Consider the following 27,207-nt stretch of genomic DNA (forward strand, 5'->3'; position numbering starts at 1 on the left):
AGCAAAAATTATTCTGACAAATAATCTTCTTTAAAGAGATATTCCACAAAGTTCCATTTCCTCTCTAGAACACACATGCAGCAATTATTTGCAGAAGAACTACATTAAGAGATGAAACTCCTCTGTGAAAATTTCCAGGAAAAGCCACACAAATGGAACCACCCAGCTGTAGCAACACTGACAGTGACCGATATTTCTAAGAAAAAAATTATTCATTTCGTCTACCTCTAAAAGAGAAAATGAACTATTTGACAAGTTTGAAAAGTATATCACTACCATTTTTTCTTAAAAGCTCCCTATTAGTGTTTATTTTAGAAGTCTTACAGAAGAACTTCTTTTAAATAAGTCTTGGTGCAGGCACTTATAATAAGACTTCTGCACACTTCAACGTTTTTCTTTCGCTTGCTGCTTAAAGGACAAGTGCTCCAACCTGTGGAAAGGCTCTGTACTGCATTAACCTCATGTCGTCCAATATGACAGTCAGTTGTTCAATTTATTTCACTTTAAGCTACTGGCAGTTTCCCATTCTTCCTGCAGATTAGAAAGAAAGTGTTTAACCTTTAGTCCTTCCCTGAGAGTCAGATGATCTTTATCATCAGTAAGAATGGCCAAAACATGTCAGCATTTCATATATAATATACATTCACTTGCTTGGGAAATCTTAGTTATTCTCCATGTTACAAGGAGAAACATGCAAAACAAAAAAAACAAAAAACAGCACACAATTGAAAGTCAGTTCACAATTTTTTAGGGAGATTTAACTTATTTCTCTTTGCTTGCTCCATAAGCTCACATTAAACATTTTAAAGCATATCTTCTTATTCCTCTACATTCTACAGTTATTAGTCTTCTTTTCTTTGCCTGCAAAGTTTGCTTTATACAGATAGAGCTGTAACCAACATTTAAAACATTACAGCTTAATTTAGGTCTCAAAATAGTTTACAGATTAAGTTTAATAACTTGCATGACTCCAGCTCTTTCTTAAATGCCTAACCTGACACTGTACATGCTGCTTTCAGCAGCTGCTGAAAGACTTTGTAATTTCACCAGCACTATTTGCAACAAGTCCTACAAGCATGCATATTTGAGATGCTATTAAAAATTGTTTATTAAAAAGGTGAAACACGGGATACTTGCAGATTAAGTTTATGCAAATATGTGATATGCCATCTGGAATCTAACATCTAATCAAGGATGGTGAGAAACATGGGTTACAGACACATGAGATGATGAAAAATCACAGTGATGAATGCAGGTGCATCCATCTACTCTTGCTCTGTCTGTGGGCTTTTCATGACTTTGAGGCTTGCACTGCAAATCTTACAAAATACTCCTTTCCCCTTTACTTCAAAACAGCTCTTAGCTAGCAAGCACAGCAAGAATTATTTTGAAAAGCAAACAGAGCACTCAAATGTAATGAAGAAAAACGGAAGAAAAAACACATTTCTATGAAGTACTGAAAAGCAGATCAGAATGGATGATGAAATGGAGCAGGAAAAAGTCCAATTTTAAGAAATGGGCAAGGGCACGTGCTCCACAAAGCTTTCAGAAGTTTTAGTTTCTCCAACAAAAGCAATGAAATGAATTGCTAGAGTGACAGAGCAAACAGGCAAGAGCATAATTTTTTACAGAAATGGGAAATTTAGTTCCAACTTAGGACAAATCTGGCAGACCCTGAGAGACGTCAAAAAAAATCAAGGATCGGGACTTGATCTCACCTGTTCAAATGCTTCAGTGCGGTAGCAACAGTACTTTTCAAGAATCTACTGACTAAGCCCAGTGAGTAAGTGTTCTCTTCTAAAAGCAGTTTGTTACCAACTACATCTTTTAAAGAGCTCCTTTAGACAAAGGATATCCAAGCTTTATGCTCCTTTGCAGAAATCTGCGGTTGTATGCAAATATTCAATGTAGTCAATAAAAATTAATGACCGAACATACATTGCAGCAGAAGCTAAATTGTATCACTTGAACCATTTATAAGGCCTGAAAGCTATTTCAATCAAAGCTATTTCAATCCTTAGAGTTGGAAGGGACTTCTGAGGGTCATCTAGTCCAACTCTCCTGCAGGGAACAGGGACACCACAGCTAGATCAGTTGCCTGATTCAGTCTCACCTTGAAAATCTCCAGGGATCAACCACACCACTGGGCAACCTATTCCACTGCCTCACCACTCTCACTGGAAAAGATTTTTTCCTTATATCTAACCTCTTTGAGCATGAAGTCATTTCCTCTTGTCCTATCACCACAGGCCCTGCTAAACAGTCTGTCCCCTTCTTTCCTTTAGATTCTGAAAGGCCACTGTCAGGTCACTTTGCAGCTCTCTCTTCTCCAGGCTGAACAGCCCCAGCTCTCTCAGTTGTCCTCACAGGTGTTCCACCCCTTGGATCATTTTAGTGACCTTTCTCTTGTTGGAGAAAGTTGGATCTCAAAAATGAACCTTCTGATATGGAGTGGTGGAAAATTCAAATCCCCACTAGAGTAAGTGGGATTTAATTAGCATTATTGAAACTTAAATTTCTAACAAAGTCAAACTAAAAGACACACTTGGTTTTAATTATTGACCTCACATGTCACTACAGTTCTTTCTTACTGACTTCAGTGCATCATTCTCAAGTTACTGCTGTCAGCATGTTAATAAATTCTTGTCCTGTAACATTATAAAAGGTATTATACTAACTGAAGTATTCCTAGGTTACTAACTCTATTGTACAAAATATAAATAAATTGCATTTCCTATTTTTGTATTCCATTCCAAAACAATTTGTCTGAAATCCAACAAATGGCTAAGAGTTAAGGAAGCCTTCCACATATTTCAAATCCCATGCATCCTGCTGTATGAGTTTTACTACCACCACATGCCATAGATGACTTGGAGATGAAATTGCTTCAGTACAAATCAAACCAAACAGGACAACCCAACGATCACAGCAATAGTTCTGACAGCAAAAGGATTTCCAAAAAAGTTGTACTCTGCAGTAGATGCAAGCAACAGACGGAATAAATGTGAAGACAAGATACTGAATGCATTCCAATTACTTTACGCTAGCAATCTATATGGTCACTAAAACATATGCACTTCAATTAGTAGAGATAAAACAGCATGTGATGATTTCAGAAAAACAATCAACAGCAAAAGGACAACTGAAGAGTATTAACTCTTTACAGAAAAAACAGCCATTCCACAAAGAAAAGTCTAGTAGCTTTAACCATTCTGAAGGCTTAAGCTCTCTCTGACACAGAAGCACACACTCAAGTTGCTACCTTAATTTTGTTTCTGCCACTCCACACATCACCATTTTCTTCAGCAGAACTGTGCCTTGAACAATAACCTTACAATAAAACACGAAGAAATGGAGAGCAGCTGCTTCCCTGCCAAACTCACAGAAATGCTTTTATCTGGGAAATACAGAGGACAAGAATGAATGTAATCCCGTTTTACACTGCAGTGCCAAAGTTATTACCTTACTAACCTTGTAGGCGCATATTATAAAAATCATCCATTTATGTTATAGGGAATTATTTAGCACTGGGAACACAATACCTGAAATGAATTTCAAGTGGCAAGACCATCATTAATCATACTTTCTCAACATTAATGCCATGGAACAAAGCCTTCTGCTTCACTGCTTGAAAGCACAGGTGTTTTAGGAAGAAAATGTTTAACAGATGGTGCTATGCATGCCATACCTGAATAGAGGTTCTTGGAATATATAGCATATACACACCAAAAGACCATGTTTGACAAACGTTTTGTTTTGAAAAACAAATCAACACAAATATTAGTAAAAATGAAAGCAACACCATTCAATATTTCTAACGCTTTTAAACATTAATCCCAAGAAGAGAGAGGAATAAACAAAAAACACATAAAAATTAGAAAAAGCCAGTGAAGTCTTAGTGCTAAACCCCTAAAATCTAGAAAACTGACTTGTAGACATCCGAACAAATTAACAAGGTCACATTGCAACATAGAACCGTGCTCTCAGCAAGTTAACACATGCTATTAAAATTGTATTGTAGCACATGCCAGTGAAATTGTATATAAAATTATACATCCTATTAAAATGGTATTTATCAGGACTAGAATCCCAATTTCTTAGAGTATTGGAGTCTATTTTTAAATTTAAATTTAATTTGCAGAAAGTTTAATCTTACATCACATTCTGACAAAATATTTCCACAAAAGCAACTTACTGCAGTGGATTTATAATACAAAGACCAACCAAGCTGTAACTTCAACTGATAACCGTAGGATGGGGGAATCATGGCTGTGTTTAGGTCTGACAGACCTACTAAAAGACTCTGCTGTCAGGCTCTGATTGTAATGCACAGCCATTGCTAATAAAAATAATTGCAGATCTTTGCAAAGTACTCTTTAAACTGACAATGAAAGAACTCATGTAAAATGGGACTATTTACGTTCAGAAGCGTTTGTTGATCTGCAAACAAGTTATGTTTAACAAGCACTAAAACCTAAGGCATTTTTTGAGGAGTAACACTGTAACTGTAACATATTAAGATTAAAAAAAGACACACAATCCTAGAATCCGTAAAATGGTTTGAGTTGGAAGGGACTTTAAAGATCATTTAGTTCCTAGGTTCTGCCACAGGCAGGGACACCTCCCTCTAGACCAGGTTGCTCAAAGCCCCATCCAGCCTGGCCTTGAAGGCTTCCAGGGAGGAGGCATCCACAGCCTCACTGGGCAACCTGTGCCAGTGTCTCACCACCATCACAGTGAAGAATTTCTTCCTTAGAATTAATGCACAACTACCCTCTTCTTGTTTAAAGCCTCACCTCACTGAGGAGCACGAAGCCCCACTGCCAGCACCTTGCTAAGCACTCATAATAGACGGGTTTAGTCATCACTACTACTGTTCTTTCAATAACCAAATATAGCATTTCACGTGCTCAACCTAAAAACAATCTATAAAAAGGATTTTCTGTTTAACCACACAGGAAGATAGTCTATATCTGACACTATGTAGTACTACAAGAAAAGCAGTTCAAAAAAATCTTAAATGCATTTTCAAAGATAAAGTCATTCCTGGGGATGAGACATGGCGTGGCAGCCACGTGCTGCAACACATCCACCACGTGGGAGATATCAGCCATCCCTACAGCCAGTTCAGCTAATTACATGAGGCTGAAACTGCAGAGGCCAAAGGTTGCTCACTGTAAACTCCAGTCCAAACAAGTTATAAAACTGCCAAAGCAGCATTAAGTCAAACCAGTGATTCAAAAGCCTCTTCCTTTTCTTTTTGTGCCACTTCTGTACTTTTTTTTTCCTGAACAACCTTTCATTGTGCAGTACTGAGTTCAACACAGCTGTGATATTGGTCTGACATTCCGAGCAGCAGCCCTAACCCACACCTTCAGTGAAGAATCTCCTGATTTCAAGAAATCAGAGGTTAAAGCAAAAGCAGATATCCACAAAAAAGGACATTTAACACTATTAATAATTTCAAAAGCCAAGTTCTCTACATCACTATAACTGAAATTAACATCAAATGCAACCTAACATTACTGCAGAAAAGTGTGTTTGCTTAAACTCAGTAAAACTCTCATGAATAAAATATAATGCAATTTGAGTTAATAAAAGTTTGCTTTATGTTATAAAAAAATGTAGAGCTAATCTAAAATGTACAACAAAAAATATTTATGCTTTCTACCATTTAGTCATTATTAGACACAAAATTATTTACCAATGAATGGGTGAGAGAAAACAGAAAGAAGGTCCTTACATTATTGATTTTGCACAAATAATGAACTTCAGTTGCACGTGCAACTGTCAAGGAGGCTCCCAAGAGTATTAATTCCCCCTGTGACAGAGCTTTGAAGAACAGATGCATAACTGAAACATTAAACTTGTTTTTAAAAAGGATGAAACACAGATGACTGCTTCACAGGGCTGACTAGTAAGCAAGTGTGACCAAAATTAATTTGTGCCAGTGACAATGGCATAGAATCATAGAATGGCCTGGGTTGAAAAGGACCACAATGACCATTTATGTTTCAACCCCCTGCTGTGTGCAGGGTCGCCAACCACCAAAACCAGGCTGCCCAGAGCCACATCCAGCCTGGCCTTGAATGCCTCCAGGGATGGGGCATCCACAGCCTCCTTAGGCAACCTGCTCCAGTGTGTCACCACCCTCTATGTGAAAAACTTGTTCCTAATATCTAACCTAAACCTCCCCTGTCTCAGTTTAAAACCATTCCCCCTTGTCCTATCACTACCCACCCTTGTAAACAGCCGTTCTCCCTCGTTTATACACTCCCTTCAACGTAAAGCCTTTTTGAAAATATGTATTATGAGGTGTTCAACATTTTCTCAAATGCCAGTATCAACAGCATTCATTCTTTCATTTCATTTACATTTTATTATTTTTCTCTAGAAACCTGGCTAGAACCACTGCATAACACACATGTAGGCAGTGGGCTGAGCCAGCAATGTAGCGGGCAATGTGTTGAGGAAAGGCCAACACCCCAAAATCTCAGTGTTTTGGTGTCCTAAGAACAGTACCTTCACCACTAGTATGCCTCAGAGTATAACAGCTTCAGAGCACCTTAAGAAGAGAGGGTTATTAAATAATTGCTGTATATGGGTAAGTCCTTCCAAAAACATGTGCATGCAATTTCTTGGGATAGCACCAAAGAACCTCCCAGAAGCACAACACACATCACAGCACACATAATAACATCACTCAAAGAACTGTTAGCAAAGAGCTCTTCTTTATCATTGAAGAACTGAACTACTAAAGACAACTATAAATAAAGATTCCTCATACCTACATGTCTGAAAGACCATCTTTTGACTATATTCAGAGTGCTTTGTCATTCAGAAGCTTCTAACAGCCAGTCCAAAAAGCCAAGACTGTTTGCCAGAGGCAAACTGACTTACAGGAAATTAAATACTACCCAGAGAAGACAAGCCAATCTTTAGAAATATCGTTCGAGTCTAATTTGCATTATCACAATATTATGGTCTTTAATCATAAAATCCTAATAAAACAAAAATTGTGCAGTGATGACTGACTTGTAAACCCTATGAAGATTTGAATATAATAAGTCTAGCAATTCTTACAACAATCACTGCATTGCTACCAATTTACATACAGTGTTAACCATAGGCATCCTCTGATACTTCAGCATTCATACAATGAAGACCTATTTTTGCTTGACAACCTCCGACTTTGTATTGCTTCTCCTTACTTTAGTTCTCACTGACAGAAGAGGAGGGGTGCAGGGAGAACTTCTTCAAAAAATAAAGTTGCAAAACCTCACTGAAAACATAGACATAAAAACAGTCACGTTACTCTTTATGTAGGAAAGAGCTTTTAAATCCTCTAGTAGAAAATTATTTACAACAAACACTGTATGTATCATAAATGTCAATTAAAAAGTAAGAAACACTCAGCTTGCTAATGAGGGGTCTTTTTGTTTGCTTGCTTTTAGCTATGTGAGCTCTTTTCATAGGTAAAATCAAATTAATAAATTTAAAAAATCAGAATAGCTTCTGTTCAAGAGTGTCATTAAATGCCACAAAATTAATCAGAATGAAGCTTGAACACTTACCGCCAGTGCTTTAGATAAGCTTTTTCTATAGTTATTCAAAACAATAGCATCAATGTCCTTAAGTGGCACAAATGCAAATCCGTCTTTAATAAACACTCTCCTTGCTCTAAACAGATCAACAGCATCTGATAGTCCAACCTGGGAAAGGGGAAAAAAAAAATAAACCATGAAACAGCAAAACAACGCAGTAACAATTATTACAACCCTAAGATTCAAAACAGACCAATGAGGCTTTAAGTTATTCTGTGTCCTTTAATAAAGCTCCAGGCAAAACACAAAGATTCTGAAAGCAAATGCCGACCTCATTTATAAGAAGTTATTTACTTACAGTATCTAATTTTAAGGACATGTAAGCAAGCTAGGCAAAATGAGATACCTTAAAATTTCTAACTATAACAACCTAGCCTGATCACATAGCTTTTATCACTAACTGATTTGATACTTAAAACTGAGCTTCTGTAAACCTTCAATTTCAGACATCTCAAAATTTTTTGTTCTTGCAAGCTACATATAAAAGGCCTTGGAAACAAAGAAGGTTGAAATCCATCCATCAGCAGGCTACACTCCATACGTCTTACTTTTTGGTAGCAAGCAAGAAGAGAAGAATTTCACACTAGCACAGACAAACTAAATCTAGTTTTAGATATTTGAGTCTCCATCCTCACAGTCTGTCAGCCAGTTAAGCCAAATGATTTGTCTGGGAGATGTTAAAATGAAGAACTTTTTCATGGCAAGACAAGGGACAACAGAAGCCCTTAATGACAGGTGAAGCTCCCTTCATACTCCCAATCCCTCCTTCTACCCTCCTACTTACATAATAAAAAGGAACCCTCATTAGTCTCAGTATAATAATAGTAAAACCTTAGAATAATTTTGAAAGAAAAAGAATGCAAATTTGCAGCATTTTATTAATTCCAACTTACCTTATAGAACATTTGCTCTTTTACTTTAGCCATAGTGAGGCCAGGAGTTGACATATACAGCTCATTTGCCAATTCATTTTTCAGGTCTTCACTAATCTAAAATAAAGAGCTTGTTTAAAAACCTCCAAAATATTTCAGAAATACTTTTTTTTTTAAAAAAAGCTAGATGATGACTTGGTCTACAAATACACCAATGTAATGCTGTAATCCTATAATGAGATGGAAAATACAATCACAGAATCACTCAGGTTGGAAAAGACGTTAAAGATCACTGAGTCCAACCACAACCTAACCATACTACCCTAACTCTAACAAACCTCCACTAAATCATGTCCCTCAAAATCACATCCAAATGGTTTTTAAACCCATCCATGGATGATGACTCAACCACATCCCTGGGGAGCCTATTCCAGTGCTTACCGACCCTTTCTGTAAAGAAGTTTTTCCTGATATCCAACCTAAACTTACCCTGGCACAACTTGAAGCCATTTCCCCTCATCCTGTCACCAGTGAGAAGAGACCAAACCCACTCTCAGCCTGCAGAAGGCTCCAAGACCACCTTATAGAGGCCTTCCAGTACCTGAAGGGGGCCTACAGAAGAGCTAGGGACAGACTTTTTATAAGGGCAGGTAACAAGAGAACAAGAGGAAGTAGCTTTAAACTGGAAGAGGGTAGATTCAGACTAGATGTTAGAAAGAAATTCTTTACTGTGAGGGTGGGGAGACACTGGAACAGGCTGCCAGTGAGGTTGTGGATGCCCCCTTCCTGGAGACATTCAAGGCCAGGCTGGATGGGGCTTTGAGCAACCTGGTCTAGAGGGAGGTGACCCTGCCTATAGCAGAGGGTTGAAACTAGATCTTAAAGGTCCCTTCCAATCCAAACCATTCTATGATTCTGTGATTCCATCCACATTAACTTAGAAACATCACATAAAACATTAGGGTCACGCATGACTGAAGAGTTAAAGGAAAATTCTTATGAGAAATATGGCAATAGGTTTTCTTCCATTTATAAATCAAGAAAAGCCAAATGAATTATACAGCAACTTGTTAACAAATGTTGAAATTTAAACATTTCTCTAGATTCAGTCATTGGATTAGCAGGATAGAGTATTTCTGTGTTTGCAGAGGATTTTATGACGCTTATAGCCAGAACACCAACTAGTAAATGAAACTTGCAGTACAATTATTTACTGTATAAAACCATCCTATCAGCTTTCACCATGCTATGCTAAAAGGAACAAAATAAACATTTCCAAAGTTACTGTATTCACTGCTATGTGAAGAATAAACTCATCATGGAAACACTTAAACTCAACCACTACAAAATAAACTTAACACATTGATTTTCATTTATTTTTTTTCTTGAACAACATATGGATATCAGTAGGGGGAAACAATTAATTAAATAATCTAAGTCCACCCACTATTTCCAAGTTTTCTCTTTTTTTTAATGACCCAAAAAAATAATGAAAATATTTGTAGAAAAAGAGAGGACACTTGATGAGACCATCCTCCTTGTCCATAGTAAGTTTCTTCCACAAAAATCTCTAATTATCAATTGCTAAGGACTGAGGATCCACAAGCAAGGATGATGTTAGGACTTGCTATTCTTTCATCATTTTCAAGTCTTTAGATAAATGGTAGTTAAGTGTCACTTGGTCAACCACAGAATGCTAGGGCATGTTAACACAGAACTACTAGTGCCCCTGACCATTCCACCTCTTCTACCATCAGTTGAAGACCATCACATTGAAGACACCTGTTCTCCACTCCATTTCTGATAGAACTGCCATTTCACATCACTTTAGAAATCTACGGTTACAGCAGAACATGAAGCAGTTCAGAATACTCTGAAACTCTTTTTTCAGCTTGATCAAGTCTAAGAATGTTTTTACTCATTAGCTCATTCTTACAGCAGCCGTTCTGCAACTTTTACTTCCAAGTACATGACCTTTTCAAAGCAGGAAAAGAACATATAATCAAAGTTGCAAGAGTGTGTGTAGTATCCATTACAGAAGAAGTCAATCATAGGTAAGATCTTCACAGTCTGCTTTAAATCAAATGATGAATTGTACAAAGCTATTTAGTAATAATCATAGTCCCCTACCCCACTAAAGGGGGCATGAGTAGCTTACGTGTACAGTTCACATTTTAGTTTGACTTTAATTAGCTTTTATTGGTTAAAATTGATTTGTGGAACTATCTTGTAATGGCCCATTTAAATTTCTGCAGATAATCAGCATCTGTTGCTCATCAAACTGAGATGATTACTAAATTAAAACTTTTAATTAGCATTTTGCATAACTCACATAACCTGTTGTTCATTATGTTTACGAAGGTGAAAAGGGACGCCCCCAGTAGCTATATGTTATTCAATCACATTCATTCCTTATTTAATTCCACAACTTTACATTACAACACCATAAGTTCAAATAAATACACAACTGGAATTACTGCAGCAAAAAGCTTATTTTTAATCATGGAGAAAATTAAGTCATGCTTGTAGTTCAAGAGTCCATTAAGGAAGGGTAAATAAAGATCTCAGGCCATCCATCCTCTCAGCACATGAAATAATTGCACATTCTCCCCTTCTTCCTTTCAACTATTCCACCTCTTAGATTTATGAGACATGCTTATATTTTTCTATGAATCAAGCTTTATTAAAAATTGCTGTAAGAAAACACTACAATCAGCTCTAAATCTATTAAAAATTTGCATTAAAATGTTTACAGTTTACTCCATCTTCACATTCCTTATAATGCTAACTCATTAAAAAACCAACCTCACATTGCTTTGAGGTCAGCCCAAACCCTTTAAGGTCAGCTAAGAGCAAGGCTTAAAGCCAGTCAATAAAACTGCTTTGGAAATACCATTGCTTCAGCATTCCTTTGCAAACAGACCTGCCATTTGGCCTATCAAGTCCCAGGTCTGCAGTACAAGAGCCTGAACCTCCTAACGGCTGAGTAGGACCCACACTGCCAATTGTTTTGAGGAAAGAGGGCTCCTGGGGACTTTCCCTAAAACCTAAGGCTTTTTTTCCTTTGTCAAGGACAAAAATATTTTTATTTTTTATTTTTTTTTAAAGAAGCAACTTATTTTCTCTGCAGCGAAGAGGGCACTTGGTTTCATTTGAATGAAATCAAATCCATCTTCCAAAGCTTGAATGATTAAAAATAAATTTATTACTTCCTTTGAAAATAATATTTAGAATGAAAGTAACCTGTTACGCTTTAAGTGCTGATAGTATATATTTCATTGTTTCTTAAAACTCTAGCACTTAAAATTAACTAACCTTCACGTAAGCCCTTCCACACAGTATTTCTATTACAACTGTAAGCATACAACCAAGTGGCAGAACACACATTTTTAATGACAGTAAGGCTCTATCTCCCACTTACACATCTTTTCTGACCTTTACTGCCATCTGTAAGACAAGTACTGTTGGTTTTCAAGCAAACGTAAGATTCAAGGAGGAGAAAACCAAGATAAAATTCAGAACCACTTTCTTCATAAGTGAAACTGCAAGCCTCCTTGAATGCAGCTACTGTTTTACCTTGATGCAAGTTTCCATACAATAAACTTAGCTCTAGACAGTTCCTGCTTTTAAAAAGTTTTCCTCACTCTGCTTGGAAAATGAAGAAGTGTTAAACTTTGTATGGCAGGGGATTCAAATATACCCAAACAGAAGAGCAGTGTGGTTTCTACACTTGGCACTGTGAGTAATTACAGCCACGACCTTTCAGTGAACAGACACAGCGTTGGGTATTTAATTTCACCTGTGCCTCTTCTTCAGGACACAAACTTGTCCCATTCTCATTAATCCAGTCTGACTCCAGGATTTTCCATATCTTCTAAAAAGGCAGTCAAAGCATTTTTTCAAGAAGCTACACTACAAATATTTATACAACTGCCCCACCACTGAGATAAATGCTTACTGAAAAAAAAAAAGCATAATAGTTATATCAGAAAGTCTCTCAAAGGAGTGCTCTGATCATAAAAATGGAAATTAAACTTTAATTTCAAGCACTTAAAGCTGCTAAAATAAAAAGTATTTTTAACTGCAACATCAAAGAAGTGCTACTGTGAAAAAAATTAACTCCACTAATGAATTCTGCTTGTTCCTTTTATTTTGCAGTTCATATTCCTCCATCCCAAGTGCTAATAGATGCAGTACAGAGCATTAGCTCCCCCAGCTGAATATTCCCCATCTGCTATTCCTTCCCCATGCCTATGATACAAAGTATTAATATTAAGACAAGATATTTTATAGTAGCAATAAAAAAAATTATGATAGTTTATTTTCCAACAACTGGCAGCTACCCAAAAAAGATGACATCTAACCTGGAAGCTGTAATATTTTTTTTTAAATTTCAAGAGGCTTTTCAGTGGTAAAGACTTATAAGATAATTTAAATTGGATCTTTTATGCTCTGTGGAGAGGTAACACTAACAGAGAAAAACATATTCAAGAAAAAATATGCTGCACTTTGAAGTTTCTCGCTCTGCAATGTGCAGAATAATAAAGAACAGAAGCATTACAGGGAATCCAAATTCAATTATACATCATCTTACACAGCAGATTAAGTCATGATAACTCAACACTTATTTCTTGTGGAAGCAACAAAGAACTGTGTCTGCTTCAGGAAGAAGCTAACAATCCAAAGACAAGATGGAAAAAGTGTCACAGGAGAACAGATCAATCAAAACAATCAACAAAATGTAAAGCTTTATCCCAAATTTGTATTTCAGTGACATTTTATCCCATGCTCCAAGATATCAAATTTAATTCCTGGAAAAATGTTTCAACAAATCAAAGCACCTGGTAGCAAAAACAAAAAAAGCACAGCACACATGGATATGTCAAAAAACCAACCAGTACTAAGCCAATCTCACTGCCTGACAGTACAACAGACCTCTGGGACAGAAGAAAAGTATCTCATATTGTATCAAAAGCCTTTAAAGTCATTCACATAAGGCATTTTCACAAGCAAATAACAAAGCAGTTCAAAGACAGCAGGACAGCAGTTCAAAAAAAAGCAGAGACAAAGTTCACTGCTAAAAGTTACAGCACAAAGCAGGACCTGGCCATAACATCACCTGATCCCAAAGGGGTCATACAGCATCACCTGACAGAAATAAAACCAGCTACTCCTAAATTAAACAACAGAAAACATCAGCTGCCCACTGCTTGTAGCAAGAAAGAAAAAGTCATTTTGCAGTTTACTCCTTAAGTGTCATTTACCTCTGAAGTTGTTAATATACTTCCCCTATGTTGAAAAGCTTTGAGACTAAACGTATCTCCTTCCATGATTATAACACTGAAAATATCAGGGTATTTCCCTTTAAATATCTTTAAAATACATTAATGGCTTTTGCTGTCAGAAACTGACATAGCTGTCATTATTCATTTCTAATATGATATTAAAGCTTAAATCTCCTAAATTAATGTGAATCTCAATTGCACACCTGTGTTTGCACGTCCTCTTTGATGGGCTCTGAATACTTAAATGTCACCACTGAACTCTCCTGAGAGCTGCATAAGGAAATCCTGTACTCCCTGTGTGACTGACTTTGCACAAAGACTATTTTACATGCTTTGAGAGCTGAAAATTACATGCCACAGGTAAAAAGCTTTAGTCTTTATCTAGTGATAACCAATAACAGCACAATCCCTTCAAACCTTTATTTTTTCTTTCACTTTTTTTTTTTTTTTTTAAAACATCCACAAGGCATAGAATAGACTCAAAACCCTCTGAAAGTGTTAAATTTCTTCAATGTCTTTCTATTCACTGGAAAGAAGTTTATATTAACAACATCACTTTTGACAGTTCAACTAAAACTTTCTGAGGAAACAGAGGCTAAATTCTAAATTCTTTGAGCTCCCAAGCACAACTTTGAGGGTGAAGCTATTAATGAAAGCCATATAAATTACTTTTAAGATAGAATCATATTCAAAATTGAATTTTTGAAGTTTTGGTTTTAAAGAGATATTGCTATCCAATATCTCTTTAAGTGCTATCCACTTGCTAAAGTGCCTGAACAGCACAAATCTGAAACCTTTTATTTTCTAATGCAATACCAGCAGCAATAAAGCTGTTTAGTTTAAAGCTGTTGGTATTGCATTAGAAGGTAAATGAAGATAATAAACAAATTAAGATAGTTACATGGCCAGATACCACAAAGTAGACTTCTCTCCTATTACTTGCAGTCAAATAACTAACTGGAAAAGTGTCAGTTTATAAAGGCTCCAGTAGGGTCTCATCAAAATAATCATCTACAAAAGAATTTAAAATAAAATCAATTAAAATACACAAAAGTTGCAACAAGGGAACCATACGAGGCTGCCATTTTACGCCATGGTTCAAATACAACTAACAGCTCACCACCACCAAAAAACAGTGAGAATGAGGTCCATCACCCCTGCTCACCCACTTGTATTCCTACTCTGTATTTACCCTCTTCCTTTCTTGACGTTTCAGTCAGTACCATAAGTACTGCTTCCTGCACATGATGGAATAAAGAGGTGGGATAACATTTCAGAGCAGTGAGTGTTAAATCATTAAAATGTTGAGTACTGAAAGCATTCCAGTTGTGTGAGCAACTTCAGTGCAAGCATCTTCTACACTTACCAAAAAAAACAGACTGGCCAAAGCTATTTCCAACAACTGATTACAACGCAGTCTGTAAACAGTTCAAGAAGAGCATCTCAAGGATGCATTCAAATCAAGCTTGCAGTTTTTTGAGAAAGCCAGGTCCCAGTGGCTTTTCACACAAATACTGAAGTTGAATGGACTGAGTAGCAGCAGGAACTATTTTGTAAAAGCCCTAAATCATCTCAAAGAATTCAGGTTTTGGTCTACACAGTTTTGGTATTTCCAAAATTTTTCATTAAGTTGGCAAAGAACTGCAGTGAGTTTAAGACAAAAGGGAAAAAGCCAATTCTAAGGAGAACACAACAACTGTGGAGTAAGAGCATTTACAGAATTTTGGAAGCAGGTTATATTCTCTATAGCATGTACTCAGTGGGTGAAATTCAAATTGCTTCTTAAATAAAAGATAAAACATTGGCTGTATTTAAAACATTTGCATACAACTAGGCATTTGCACAGAAAGGAAGTTGGTGGTTGGTGGCCCTGCCTGTGGATGGGGAGTTGGAAATTGATCCTTGGGGTCCCTTCCAACCCAAGCCATTCTATGATTCTCTGATTCTGTGAAGTTAACACAAAATGAACCTCTTCAAGATTTACAAAATAGGGTGGAAACAGAATGAACCAAAGACAGCAAAAGTTTCATTTCATCCTATAGGAAGGTAGCAACAGAGAACAGTTGGAGAGGGTCCAAAGGAGTCAGGGGACTGGAGCACCTCTCCTACAAAGACAGGCTGAAGTAACTGGGCTTGTTCAGCCTGAAGAAAAGAAGGCTGCAGAGTGAAAGGCATTGCAGCCTTTCAGTACCTAAAGGGAACCTACAAACAGGAGGGGAATCAACTCTTTGAAAGAGTTGACAACTGCAGGACAAGTGGAAATGGTTTTAAGTTGAGGGAGGGGAGATTTAGGTTGGATATCAGGGGGAAGTTCTTTACAGAGAGAGTGGCGAGGTGCCGGAACAGACTTTCCAGAGAAGCTGTGGGTGCCCAGTCCCCAGAAGTGTTCAAGGCCAGGTTGGATGGGGCAGCCTGGTCTGGTATTAAATGGGAAGGTTGGTGGCCCTTCCTGTGGCTGGGGCTTGGAGATTCATGATCCTTGAGGTCCCTTCCAACCCGTCCATTCTGTGATTCTGTGAAGGTAACAGGTTACCAAGTGCCCAGCACCAAGAGGAATAACTGTATGCAAGTTAGACCCTCAAGTTTCATCACTTGCTAAAATATTTGGATTATATGAACATCAAGTCCTATAATTTACATTTATGCGTGGGTATAATGTTTGTGTAGTGCTAAAGCTTAATTAACTGGGTATTGCTACTACTTGTTTTAAAATTATACACAAATTCTTCAACTATTGCATCTAATACTAGCTTTTTAAACTAAATGATAGCTTTGGTTAAGCATCTATACCTCCAGCAAGTTCCATAACATGCACAAACAAGCAGAATCCAACTGATTTTAGCATGCTTAAACATACAAGCATGTATACAGACACACTTGCACAATAGAAGCCTATTATTTTCACCCATATTGAGAATTATGCAGTAAGTTACATTCCTGAAGAATTTCGTAAATTCATTCTTTCTTTTGAATGTTCTTAAGAGTTAAGTATTCCTTGAATCTGGGTTCTATACCACCTATAAGCTTTTGTAAATACTGTTTATTAAGTTGCTTTTGTAATTACAGTGTTCAATTAAGTGTTGGTGGATGAAGCAGACCAAAGTTTCTCTTATTCCAGCATCAAATTACACCATTTAACCTCATTTCTGCAAGACAACGACTGTCCAAGTTCAGGAGTTCCGTGTGTTTTGGATCTTTTTCAAAGTACGCATTTCATGTTTAAAACAGAAAGATTAAAACTACCTTAACAACAATTTAAAAAAGCATCAGGCACACCCTACATGATACAGATCCAGAAAGTAACACACTTACAGCTTCAAATGATAAGTTAACATGATCCAAGAATTTCTGCCTCAGGCCCTCAGTCAGTTCGTGGAAGCGATACCGAAACAGATCCATTTCTTGTTGAAGAAACCAACGTCTGAGTTCTTCACTGCAGAGAAATAATTGAAACAATCACATTTTCTGATTATGCATTCTCTCACCACCATGTAGATGTCAAGCCCTGTGAACACAACTTGAAATGCAAGTCTGACTTTGTCATGGAACCCACAAACTAAGAAGCTTGGAAGAGAAAGCAACCTTCAGAACGGAGAGGTTAAATAAGAAAGGATACTGTAAAAACAGTGCTCTGTATTAAGCAAAAAACAGACTGGAATCAGCCTAGGAAAAAAAAAATGTGTACTTCACTGAGGTTCAGTGCCATACAAATACAACATCTAACACAAAAGAAAAAAAAAAAGAGTTTAGCAGCTGCAGGTGAGCAAGGAGAACCACAAACAAGAACACAAGGACAAAATATCTACTCAAAATATAGGTTGGAAATGTAAGTAGCTCTTATTCAAATTACAGTTTCAGACAGAAAGACTCTGGTAAAGTGGTCTGTGAAGTACAGCCCTGTGTACTGATAGATTTCTTAATAAAGATGTGTCAATAATCTACGCAACCAATGGAAGTTGATGAATGAACTTCTGCAGCTCCTCTGTGGTCATCCTGGCCAGTAACAAAATTCTGTGATCAGACAATTTTACTCTTGTCCTTTACGTTGAATTTGTTTCCCTAAGCAACAAAGAAATTAATAATTATATCAAGAATATGGGATGCCAGGCAGTCTCTGGTCCTTTCTTTCCTATGGAAGAGCAGATCAAAGGCTGTAGTCCTCACTTACCCACTTAAGCTACCAAAGCAAAGAAACTCTGAACTCATCTCTAACATAACACACTTATCTATCTAGATTGTTCATATAGCTGACAGGCTGGCTTAAGAGACTGCTAACATGAATAACATTACTGTACCTATAAAGCACACACTTCAAAATTAACATTCATGGAAACATCATCATTAAAGCATCCATCTTTTCCTCACGTCACTGGAAAATTGTACTTCATTTCCAAATCCAAATGACTTACACTCCTTACTACCATTTAGAGAAACGTACATTCTCATTACAGAAACACATTAGCAATAACATTTACTGAAGCCACAAGTTTAAGTGAAAAGCAGTGTTGCTGGGATCAGATGATGAAGCAAGCTGCTATAGTTGCAGGTAGCTGAAGTACTGAAGTGAGAAACACCTCCCAGCTTTTTGAATGGAACACTCAATTTTCTGTTAGTGAATCTGATAGTCTAATTTAGTATGAAGAAAATAACTCCTACATACAGATAAGTACTGGAGTACTGTGTCCAGTTCTGGGCTCCCCAGTACAAAAAAGACAGGGATCTCTTGGAAAGAGTCCAGCGGAGGGCCACAAAGATGGTGAAGGGCCTGGAGCATCTCCCCTATGAAGAAAGGCTAAGTGAACTGGGTCTGTTTAGCCTTGAGAAAAGACGACTGAGAGGGGACCTGATCCAGGTTTATAAATATCTGAGGTGTGGCGGCCATAGTGGTGAGGTCAGTCTCTTTTCAGTGGTACGTGGAGACAGGACGAGGGGAAACGGACATAAGCTGCAGCACAGGAAGTTTTGCACGAATGTGCGTAAGAACTTCTTCACGGTGAGGGTGATGGAGCACTGGAACAGGCTGCCCAGGGAGGTTGTGGAGTCTCCTTCTCTGGAGATATTCAAGTCTCGCCTGGACGCCTACCTGTGCGACCTGGTGTAGGGAACCTGCTTTGGCAGGGGGGTTGGTCTCAATGATCTCTAGAGGTCCCTTCCAACCCCTACAGTTCTGTGATTCTGTGAAAAAAAAATCCTACTCATCCCACAAGAAGTGTTGGGAAAAGCAGATGTATACTGATGCTTCAAAGTAGATACAAGTACTTTAGGAAGACTTGAAAATGCTCCTAGAGCTAGCAGATCACTTTCCACAATTAAATGTCAGCTCAGTTACCAACCCCTTCAGTCAACATGTGAAGTCAGAGCATGGGCCAGAATTCTATCTTGCTTGGCAGCCAAAACCAGAAGATTGCAGAAGATAGAAGAAAGGCCTGCATTTAACAGTTTGTGTTTATGTTGTGTGACAGAACACTTTTGTACTGACTGAAAAGATTTTCACTATCAGAGAAAAGGCAAAGAGTTTCTCTTCCATGTTAAACAAGTAATATGAAGTTTACGCCCTCACGTCTGCTAGTTGAAAAAGTGAAGAGAGATGCAACAGAAGCAGAAATGCACGATCATGGCCTGCATACAAAGTAAAGTCCTCTTTATAGCTGTGCTTGCCATGAAAGTGAGTGAAACAAGATAATTCTGTTTCCTGGTCTTGCTGGATATAAGTGCTGTTAGAGGTGTGTATGAAAGGTACGAATGAATCTGTTCACTCAAGACTGCACAAACCATATCTTAGGAACATTACACGGGAATAAGTTTTAAAGCCTTGGATTTCAGAAGGCAGAAGGACAGTGAAAGGTTATGACTGTGTTACCAGTTCAAACATCAAGAAGGTGCAGCTGATCACTTCATGCCATTTTGGCCATTTACAAATCAGTACAAAACAAAATCCACATTATGAGAGGTCTGACAGAGAAAAAAGCTGATGAAGACTTGTACCCCTGGGTGGCACTGTTGGACTGCTAGAAACTTAGGTGGTGTAGCAGAACAGGCCAGTCAACACCCCCTCTGCCAAGCCACAGGGAACTGAGATCAGGGAACTTTGCAGCTGCATTAAGCACACTTTTCAAAGACTGCTATCTCAGCAGCTTTCACCACCTAATGTAACAATTTGTGCCAGGTTCATTTTTTCTGATCTAATACAATAAAATCATGCAGAACTAGGTATTTATTCTTTTTGACTCACAGACTTATCTTTTGGGGAACATCTGGCTTTAGAACATAAGAACATTTCATTCCAGAAATAGCCACTTCAAGAGAGAACACTTTGTACTTGCTAGTTTTAACTAGCAAACAGGACTGTAATGGCAAGGAGTCAGGATGATGCACAACAAAGCTGCTAACAAACATAAAGCACTGACAACCTCTGTAACTTCATCCAGAGCTTATAGCTGAAACTGAAGGAAAGCACTGGCAGGACAAACTACACGCCTTAGATTTCACATGACTAAATAAATAAATAAATAAATAAATAAATAATAAATAAATACTTTAGAAGAAAATAATAGTCAGTGAAGAAAACTTCAGATTCAGTATTTTTAGTTTGAGAAATAAGGCTTTCTTTAGACAGAACTATGAAGCTTATTCACATAATCAGGCTATTCTCTTCATTTGGTCAGTAAGCAACAGCTGATGGAGCAGTTCACTGAAATTTTCTATGATTGGGTAAATCAATGACTGACAAGACTGGCTTCTTTTTGATTTCTTTCTTGAAAATAAAGAAAGAGACTTATATCAATGCTCCATACATAAAATCAACAGTTTCTATAAAGTTTTAAAAACTACATAATCTGGATATTAATTTTGATCCTGAATATCTCTTAACATCACAGTTGAAATTAGCTTTCCAGAAAAGTAAGCCTCTACTTGAACCTACCTTTATGTTTAGTAGCCATACAGCCCTATACAAATTACAATAACACGTATGTATAATAATACATACATACACACTTAAACTTACTAATAAGACAAAGAGCAATCCAAAAAGTACTTACGACTGACAGTAAGCAAGGCGCAATATGAAATGAGAAATATGGTCCTTTCTTCTTGCATCATAATCATCCTCAGCCAAAGCCTACAGAAAAATTTATTATTTCAGAGATATGATCCCCTCAGGATTAGAAATCCACAATTCATTCACCTCGGCTGTTTCACATCATATTAATACTTACATCTATAACCACAAACACAGGACTATTAAAAAAGAATACTGCCCAAAAGAAATAAACGTGTATTCTTAAAGACAAATCCTGACAAACTGCCAGAATTTAAGCTTTAGGAATAGTAATCTGTGCAGAATTTCTGAACAGTGTCCAGAAAATAGTGTGAAATAAATAGTTCCTTGTTTTCATTTATACTTACTCTGTAGGGAAACTTAAGTTTCCGGAGCTCAGCCTCCAGCTTAGTTTTGTATGCATCACCACTTTTTACATAGCTCACACCAAGGTTTTCAACTACCTTGAGCACTGAGAGGAGGGAAAAAAAAAAAAAAGATAGTCCATATAGTTACAACATAGTTAGTTGCAGTCTATAGAGTCACAGCATACAGATAGTGACAGGATGAGGAGAAATGGCTTTAAACTGGAAGAGGGTAGATTTAGACTAGATCTTAGGAAGAAATTCTTTACTGTGAGAGTGGTGAGACACTGGAACAGGTTGCCCAGTGAGGTTGTGGATACCCGCTCCCTGGAAGCATTCAGTGCTGGGTTAGATAGGGCTTTGAGCAACCTGCTGTAGAGGGAGGTCCCTTCCAACCCAAACCATTCTATGATTCTATGATAACATATTGAAAAGAAATCTAACTCTATCATGACTTGAAAAACGGACTAAATAAAGGCCATGCAAACTCCTGTTAGCAGCATGGGGAGCAAAAGTGTAAGAAGTCAGGAGGACAAAGCATGGCCCAATTCATCCATAGCCCACAGGACCTATCATAGAATCATTAAGGTTAGAAGAGAACATCTGGTCCAACCACTGACCCATCACCACTATGCCTACTATGTCCCTCAAACCCAGCAGCTCACCCAGCCCTGAAATCCAGGCAGGGAGCAGAGCAGGGAGACACCCAACCAACAGGTCAGCCCCGGAGTTGCACTGCAGTGACAGAGACCCGCATTCTGTGGCTCTCTGGGGACATTCCCCCAGCCACGACCTCAGTGCCTGCACAGAGAGACATCCAAACGAGATATCCAGAGACACCGAAACACTCTCGTGAAAAACAAGGCTATAACCCAAAACTACACAATTCTGACTGAAGCTAAACTGTGAAATCACTCAGAGCTCCCTAAAATAGCTACAAGCTCTCCTTTAACAGGCCTACATTTTAACGAGTGAGCTGCTAACTTAAATCAGCAACAGGCAGAGGAGCACCTAGGCCAGTCCAGAACACACTCGGCTAGAAGAATCAAAGCTTCGAGACGTCTGGACTGGAATAACACATTTAGGCGGGTTCCCAGGCCGAGGGCAGCCGCACGCTACTCACGCCTCAGGCGGTCCACGGCAAAGCTCTCGAACTCGACCAGCGAGATGTTCTCGGTGGGGGGCTCCTGGTAGAACTGCAGGCTGTGGGGGTACGGCTCCCGCCTGTCCCCCGCCAGCCTCAGGTGCCGCTGCCGCGCTCTGCTGCTGAACTCCATCTGCCGATAGGGGTGAGGAAAACAGAAAGGGGTGAGGTGGGCCAAAGGGTCACACAAGGCCCCAACAGCACCAAGCCGACATCCCGACCCGCTCCCGCGCACCGGCAGCTCTCCCACTTCCCGCGCAGCGGTTGCCCCGCCTACTTCCGGTTCGTTTACTTCCGCCCTGTGGTGCCTCGCCCCCAGGCACGCCTCCCTACCCCGCCCCGCTTTTGCCCACAAACAACATGGCGGCTGCGCTTACAGGCGGCGATGTCGTCTACGGGCTCTCTAGCCGCGGAATAAACTCTATGATAGCTCTCCCAGCGCCTGCAGCGGGAAGACTGAACCTGCAGTCCCCGAGGCTGCAGTGAGGCACAGCAAGGCGTAGCCCTTGGCCTGATTGAACTTTGTGAGATTCATGCAGGCCTTCTTCTCAAGCCCATCGTGGTTCCTCTGGATGGCATCCCTTCAGTGTGTCAGCTGCACCGCTTGGCTTGGTGTCATCGTCAGTACTGGTCCCAGTACTGACTCCCGAGGACACCACTCATCACTGGTCTCAGCCTAGATGTTGAGCCGTTAATGGCAGCTCTTTGAATGTGATCATCCAGCCAATTCCAACAGTGTTGGAACCAACCAAATAGAAGTTGGTAGATTGTCTCGTGAAAAATTCAGATTGCCCACAGATGGACAATCAGAACTGGCATTGAGGTTATAGCCACAAAGTGAGGAAAACCAGTGTCTCAGGCTAGCAACCCACTCCAATTACTCTTCAAAACAAGGTGGCCACATCACACAAATTGCTCCAGAGAGTAACGCTGTGCTCATGCTACCCAGAATGAAGTGTGCCACTGTCTCTGGGCCAGGCCTCTGCCAGGGATCATTTGGAGTTTGAACACATCCAGGTCTGTTCTCCAGGAGAGAAGAAAAATAAAAATAAAAAAAAGCTATTTTCTATATATTTAACTCAAAACATCTTTACTCAAATAGCCAGTGTTCATATCTCCTTTCCCCTCCCCCCCCCCTTTCTCTGTATGCCACAAATGTTGCTCTGGAGTAGGAGTGAACCTGCCAAAATCCATCCAGACATTGCAAGAAGGCAAGAGGTTTTACTTCTGTCTGACCACTGCGTTGTTTGGTACCCAAGAGCTGTTGTTCAAACTGTCAGTGCGTGGTCCAGGGCAAAACCAAGGAGAAAAATGAAGAGTTTGCACATTTTTCTGAGTGCCGTGCACATGACCAGGACAGGAGGGGGGGGAAGTTTAACAATGCTGAGAGACCCTCTGCAGAAACCAGCAAAGTTTTTAGTTTTAATTTAAAATGATGTTTTAGCATTTGGCATGTAGGCAGTGGTACCACCACTGTCTACACTGTCTATCACTATTTTTTCTACTGAGCCATGTCCTGCTGCCTTTTATGAGTCAGCAGTTACATCTGTGCCTGCCATTTTTTCCTTTTTTTTTTTTTTTGTTGCATTACTCATTTTTTTTCCCCCCCATCTAATGCTGAGTACTGATCCTCAGTTGTCTGAAGTTAGGTAAAAATGTAACCTGCTTCTTAAAAAGTGAAAAAAAAAAAATCACTTAACTGTTTCCACATACATTATTGCAGCATATTGTCATAATAATAACCATCTCTATTACTAGACTCAAATCTTTTGAGGGGGCTGCTAGCTCCTTCACACAGAAATCCTTCTCTTGGGAAAAGGAAGCAAAGAAGGAAAAAATATATCACCTTGGGGGAAAATTCCCCAAACCACTATTCAATAGGTGTCATAACCCAAACTTTCCTACTGACTTATTTATCAAAACCTATACACACTGATAGTTCTCACAATAACATTTTACTTACTTTTTTCCATTTCTACTCCCATCATTTCCACAGCAACATTGTCAGTAGACTCTGATTTTAGAAGTGTTTTTTTTTAACAGAATCGCTGGTGTTCCAACTACCCACCTCACAAGTGTTTTACAACATCCATATGGCCAGCTGTCAAACTGTCCCCACCACCCCAACCAAACATAGTCCGATCCAGCATACCTCAAACTCCTAATGTTGTGCTACCAAATTAACAGAAAAAAACAAAGCCCTTATTTTGCAGTAAACATGATTGCACATTATCTACTCCCCTGTTGTTGTACTGATTAGCAGTGTCCACAGCAGCTAATTCTTTGGAGCCCAGTTATTTTCTACTTGCATAACTACAGCTGTTAAAAAGAAGGTAGATACGGTGTTGTCTCTTTTTCAACCCCATGTTCTCACTATGTCCAGGATGCTTGGAGCTCTGAGGATAGCAGAGCTTAGTATAGAATGTCCTTTCTCTGCTCCTGGCTCCCTTTCAGCTCTTATGGTTAATTTAGCCTTAATTTTATTTACTGCTTCTATCATCAGCCTGGCTGAATTCTCATATAATATAGTCACTATGCATATTGTTCTTGTAACTTGTTTTCTTGATGTTTCAGTTTCTACAAATATTCTGTTTGAATATTTTTTTAAAGTTGTTTACTGAGTCTTCAGATTTCTCCATCATATAACTCATTTCTTTAGTGACCTGGCTTTCCCAGACACCTTAACTGCCTTACTGCTGGAGTGTATCTCTGTCCTTACTGGCCCACCCACTCCTTGTATGACTGTTCTGCAGTAACTTTTTCTGCTTCGTGCTTTTTATTACTTTTTTAAAATATTTGCCATCCAGGTTATACTGAGGTTTTTTTTCCTGACTGTGATAAGCAGATACCTTTGTGTTAACTATAAATAAATGGCAAATGTTCTGAGCTGGCCTTTAAATTCCTTCAGTTTAAAAAGTGAGCAAGGCATGAATCATGCACTGAAGAGAGGCTCAGGGGGCTATTTTGGTCAGAACACATTCTCGGTCTCTCAGCATTAATATATTTAAGTAGGGAGTAATGATGGTTACATCCCTTATGACATTCTAAGTCACTTATCAGGGCTTTTGGATTAAGGATTGTGTCCCCATATTGCCTGTCCAAAACTCTAGTACACAGGTGGAGGAAATCTAGATACGTCTCACAGCCACCTTAAATTTATCCTGACAGATTTTCTCACTGCATGCATCTTCAGAACACTTAGGCTGCTGTGGATATATATATATATCTTATTTTCAATCCCTTAGCATCATTTTTCAGAGTACTTCTCAAGGAAGGATCTGTCCTGCCCCTGTGCTTTTCTGAAGGTACGCCATTATTATACAACGTTACAAGATGGTCATGTGCTTTAAATACTTTTGCCTGACATACCTGGGCTTTGGAGTCTGTTTTGTTGTGGTTTTTCTTCCTCTGACAATTCTTGACTATTTGATTAATGTTAGAGAGAGGCTGAAGCATCAAAGATAGGACATTCCCAAAAATCAGAGAAATTAGAGCCTGGAAAAAAGGAGAGAGACTGAAATTCCTACTATGCGAAAGATCAGCAGAACTCAGCTACTTTCCTGTGCAGAGCAGCAGTGACCAAGCAGTTAACACAAACATCCTGTCCAATCACCATAAATACAGCTTCAGCTCATCCGCTGCATAGTTGTTGCTAAACAAACAGGCAAGATTTGAAAAATAAAGCATCAGAGCTTAGAAAGCAGATTAATTTATAGACTGAGTGTATTCTGCTGCACATGGATCTTCTCCTTCTTTTTCCAAGCATAACACACCATATTTAAATGTGAGCTTCTGAAATATGGAAACCAGTTTTTCAGTCTGCCTACCCATATAGATACTGACATTTTCTTTTCTTGGAAATTGTTACCACTGAACTAATCTACAAGAAGAAAATGCATGTGTTACATGTAACACATATGCCGCATTTCTAATACTCTTTAGAGATTAATCCATTTTGTACCTGTATAGTAGTAAAGAATGGGATCCTCTCTTATCAAGTAATCTGTAAGTAACTGAAGAGTGTCATTAATTCCAAAAATACTGCTACCCAAAATAAAATGATATCATATGAAACCTAGTCATGTGTGTATCCAAGATTTCAATCATTTTTAAACCATATAAAACATTAATTATAAGGACTGAGAATAATACAGAGAAGGTTTAAAATATTTTTATAAGGAGAACCATTACTGTCTGAAAACTTCAAAGTATGATTCTGTCTGTAGCAAAGGAAACTCACTGCTGTTTAAGAATTTTCTTTTGGGTGTTTATTTAGGGATAGTGAATAATACAGACATGGCCAGACAGACTTCCCATTTTGAGCTTATGACCTGATCATGAAAAAATGTTCTATTCAGTACTGACAAATGCTGAGTTTTCTAATGCCCAGTTGTGCAAAACAGTCTGTAAAATTCCAACCTAACCATAATTGGCAGCTGTGTTAGGCTTAGCAAGAGCACTTCCACTGTTACAAGTGGAAGCCCCAAAAATAAACATCAAAGGAGACAGGGAGATCCAGTGTGCCACATCTAGAGCCACTGTACCTGCACCTATCTTTCAAGACCTTCTTTAAAAAGGAGTCATTTCCTATGGGACTATTAGAAATAGGTAAGTGCTCTGCTGACCTCTAAAAGGACATCCAGTCTGCATAAGTTTAGGTGCCTGGGTAGCTGATTTATTTTCCTTTTGTTTGACTCACTTATTTGTTTGTTTTTGTTGTTGTTGCTGTTTCAAATGCAGATGAGGCACATTAGTGAAAACTTAAATGTTATTGCAAGTTATGGGAAAATATTCTCCTTTATACGAAATAGCAAGTCCTGTTCCCTGTTTTGAGTTAATACCAACATAAGGAGTTCAAGGTAACTCCCATATTTCTCATGCAAGCACAATTCCAAATT

The 27,207-nt window shown here is 38.5% G+C and overlaps 1 protein-coding gene across 2 annotated transcripts in view; it reads right to left on the reverse strand.

Moving 5' to 3' along the window:
• PRIM2 (DNA primase subunit 2) overlaps positions 1 to 25,798 on the reverse strand; it is an 86,548-nt gene extending 60,750 nt beyond the window's left edge. The window contains exons 1-7 of one of the 2 annotated variants that reach the window (XM_085217842.1): positions 25,679 to 25,798; positions 22,289 to 22,442; positions 21,169 to 21,272; positions 20,802 to 20,881; positions 17,074 to 17,194; positions 8,498 to 8,593; positions 7,575 to 7,712 (exon numbers count right to left, since the gene is read on the reverse strand). In XM_085217842.1, the coding sequence (XP_085073968.1) occupies positions 7,575 to 7,712; positions 8,498 to 8,593; positions 17,074 to 17,194; positions 20,802 to 20,881; positions 21,169 to 21,272; positions 22,289 to 22,442; positions 25,679 to 25,765 (780 nt within the window). In that variant the 5' untranslated portion in view covers positions 25,766 to 25,798. Of the gene's footprint in view, positions 1 to 7,574; positions 7,713 to 8,497; positions 8,594 to 17,073; positions 17,195 to 20,801; positions 20,882 to 21,168; positions 21,273 to 22,288; positions 22,443 to 22,544; positions 22,605 to 25,678 lie in introns of those variants that run through there. The other variant, XM_085217843.1, reaches the window with a different exon arrangement.
• Positions 25,799 to 27,207: the final 1,409 nt, after the last annotated feature.

The sequence above is a fragment of the Meleagris gallopavo genome, chromosome 2 (genome assembly GCF_905368555.1).
Source record: "Meleagris gallopavo chromosome 2, MGAL_WU_HG_1.1, whole genome shotgun sequence".
Classification (NCBI taxonomy): Eukaryota; Metazoa; Chordata; class Aves; order Galliformes; family Phasianidae; genus Meleagris; species Meleagris gallopavo.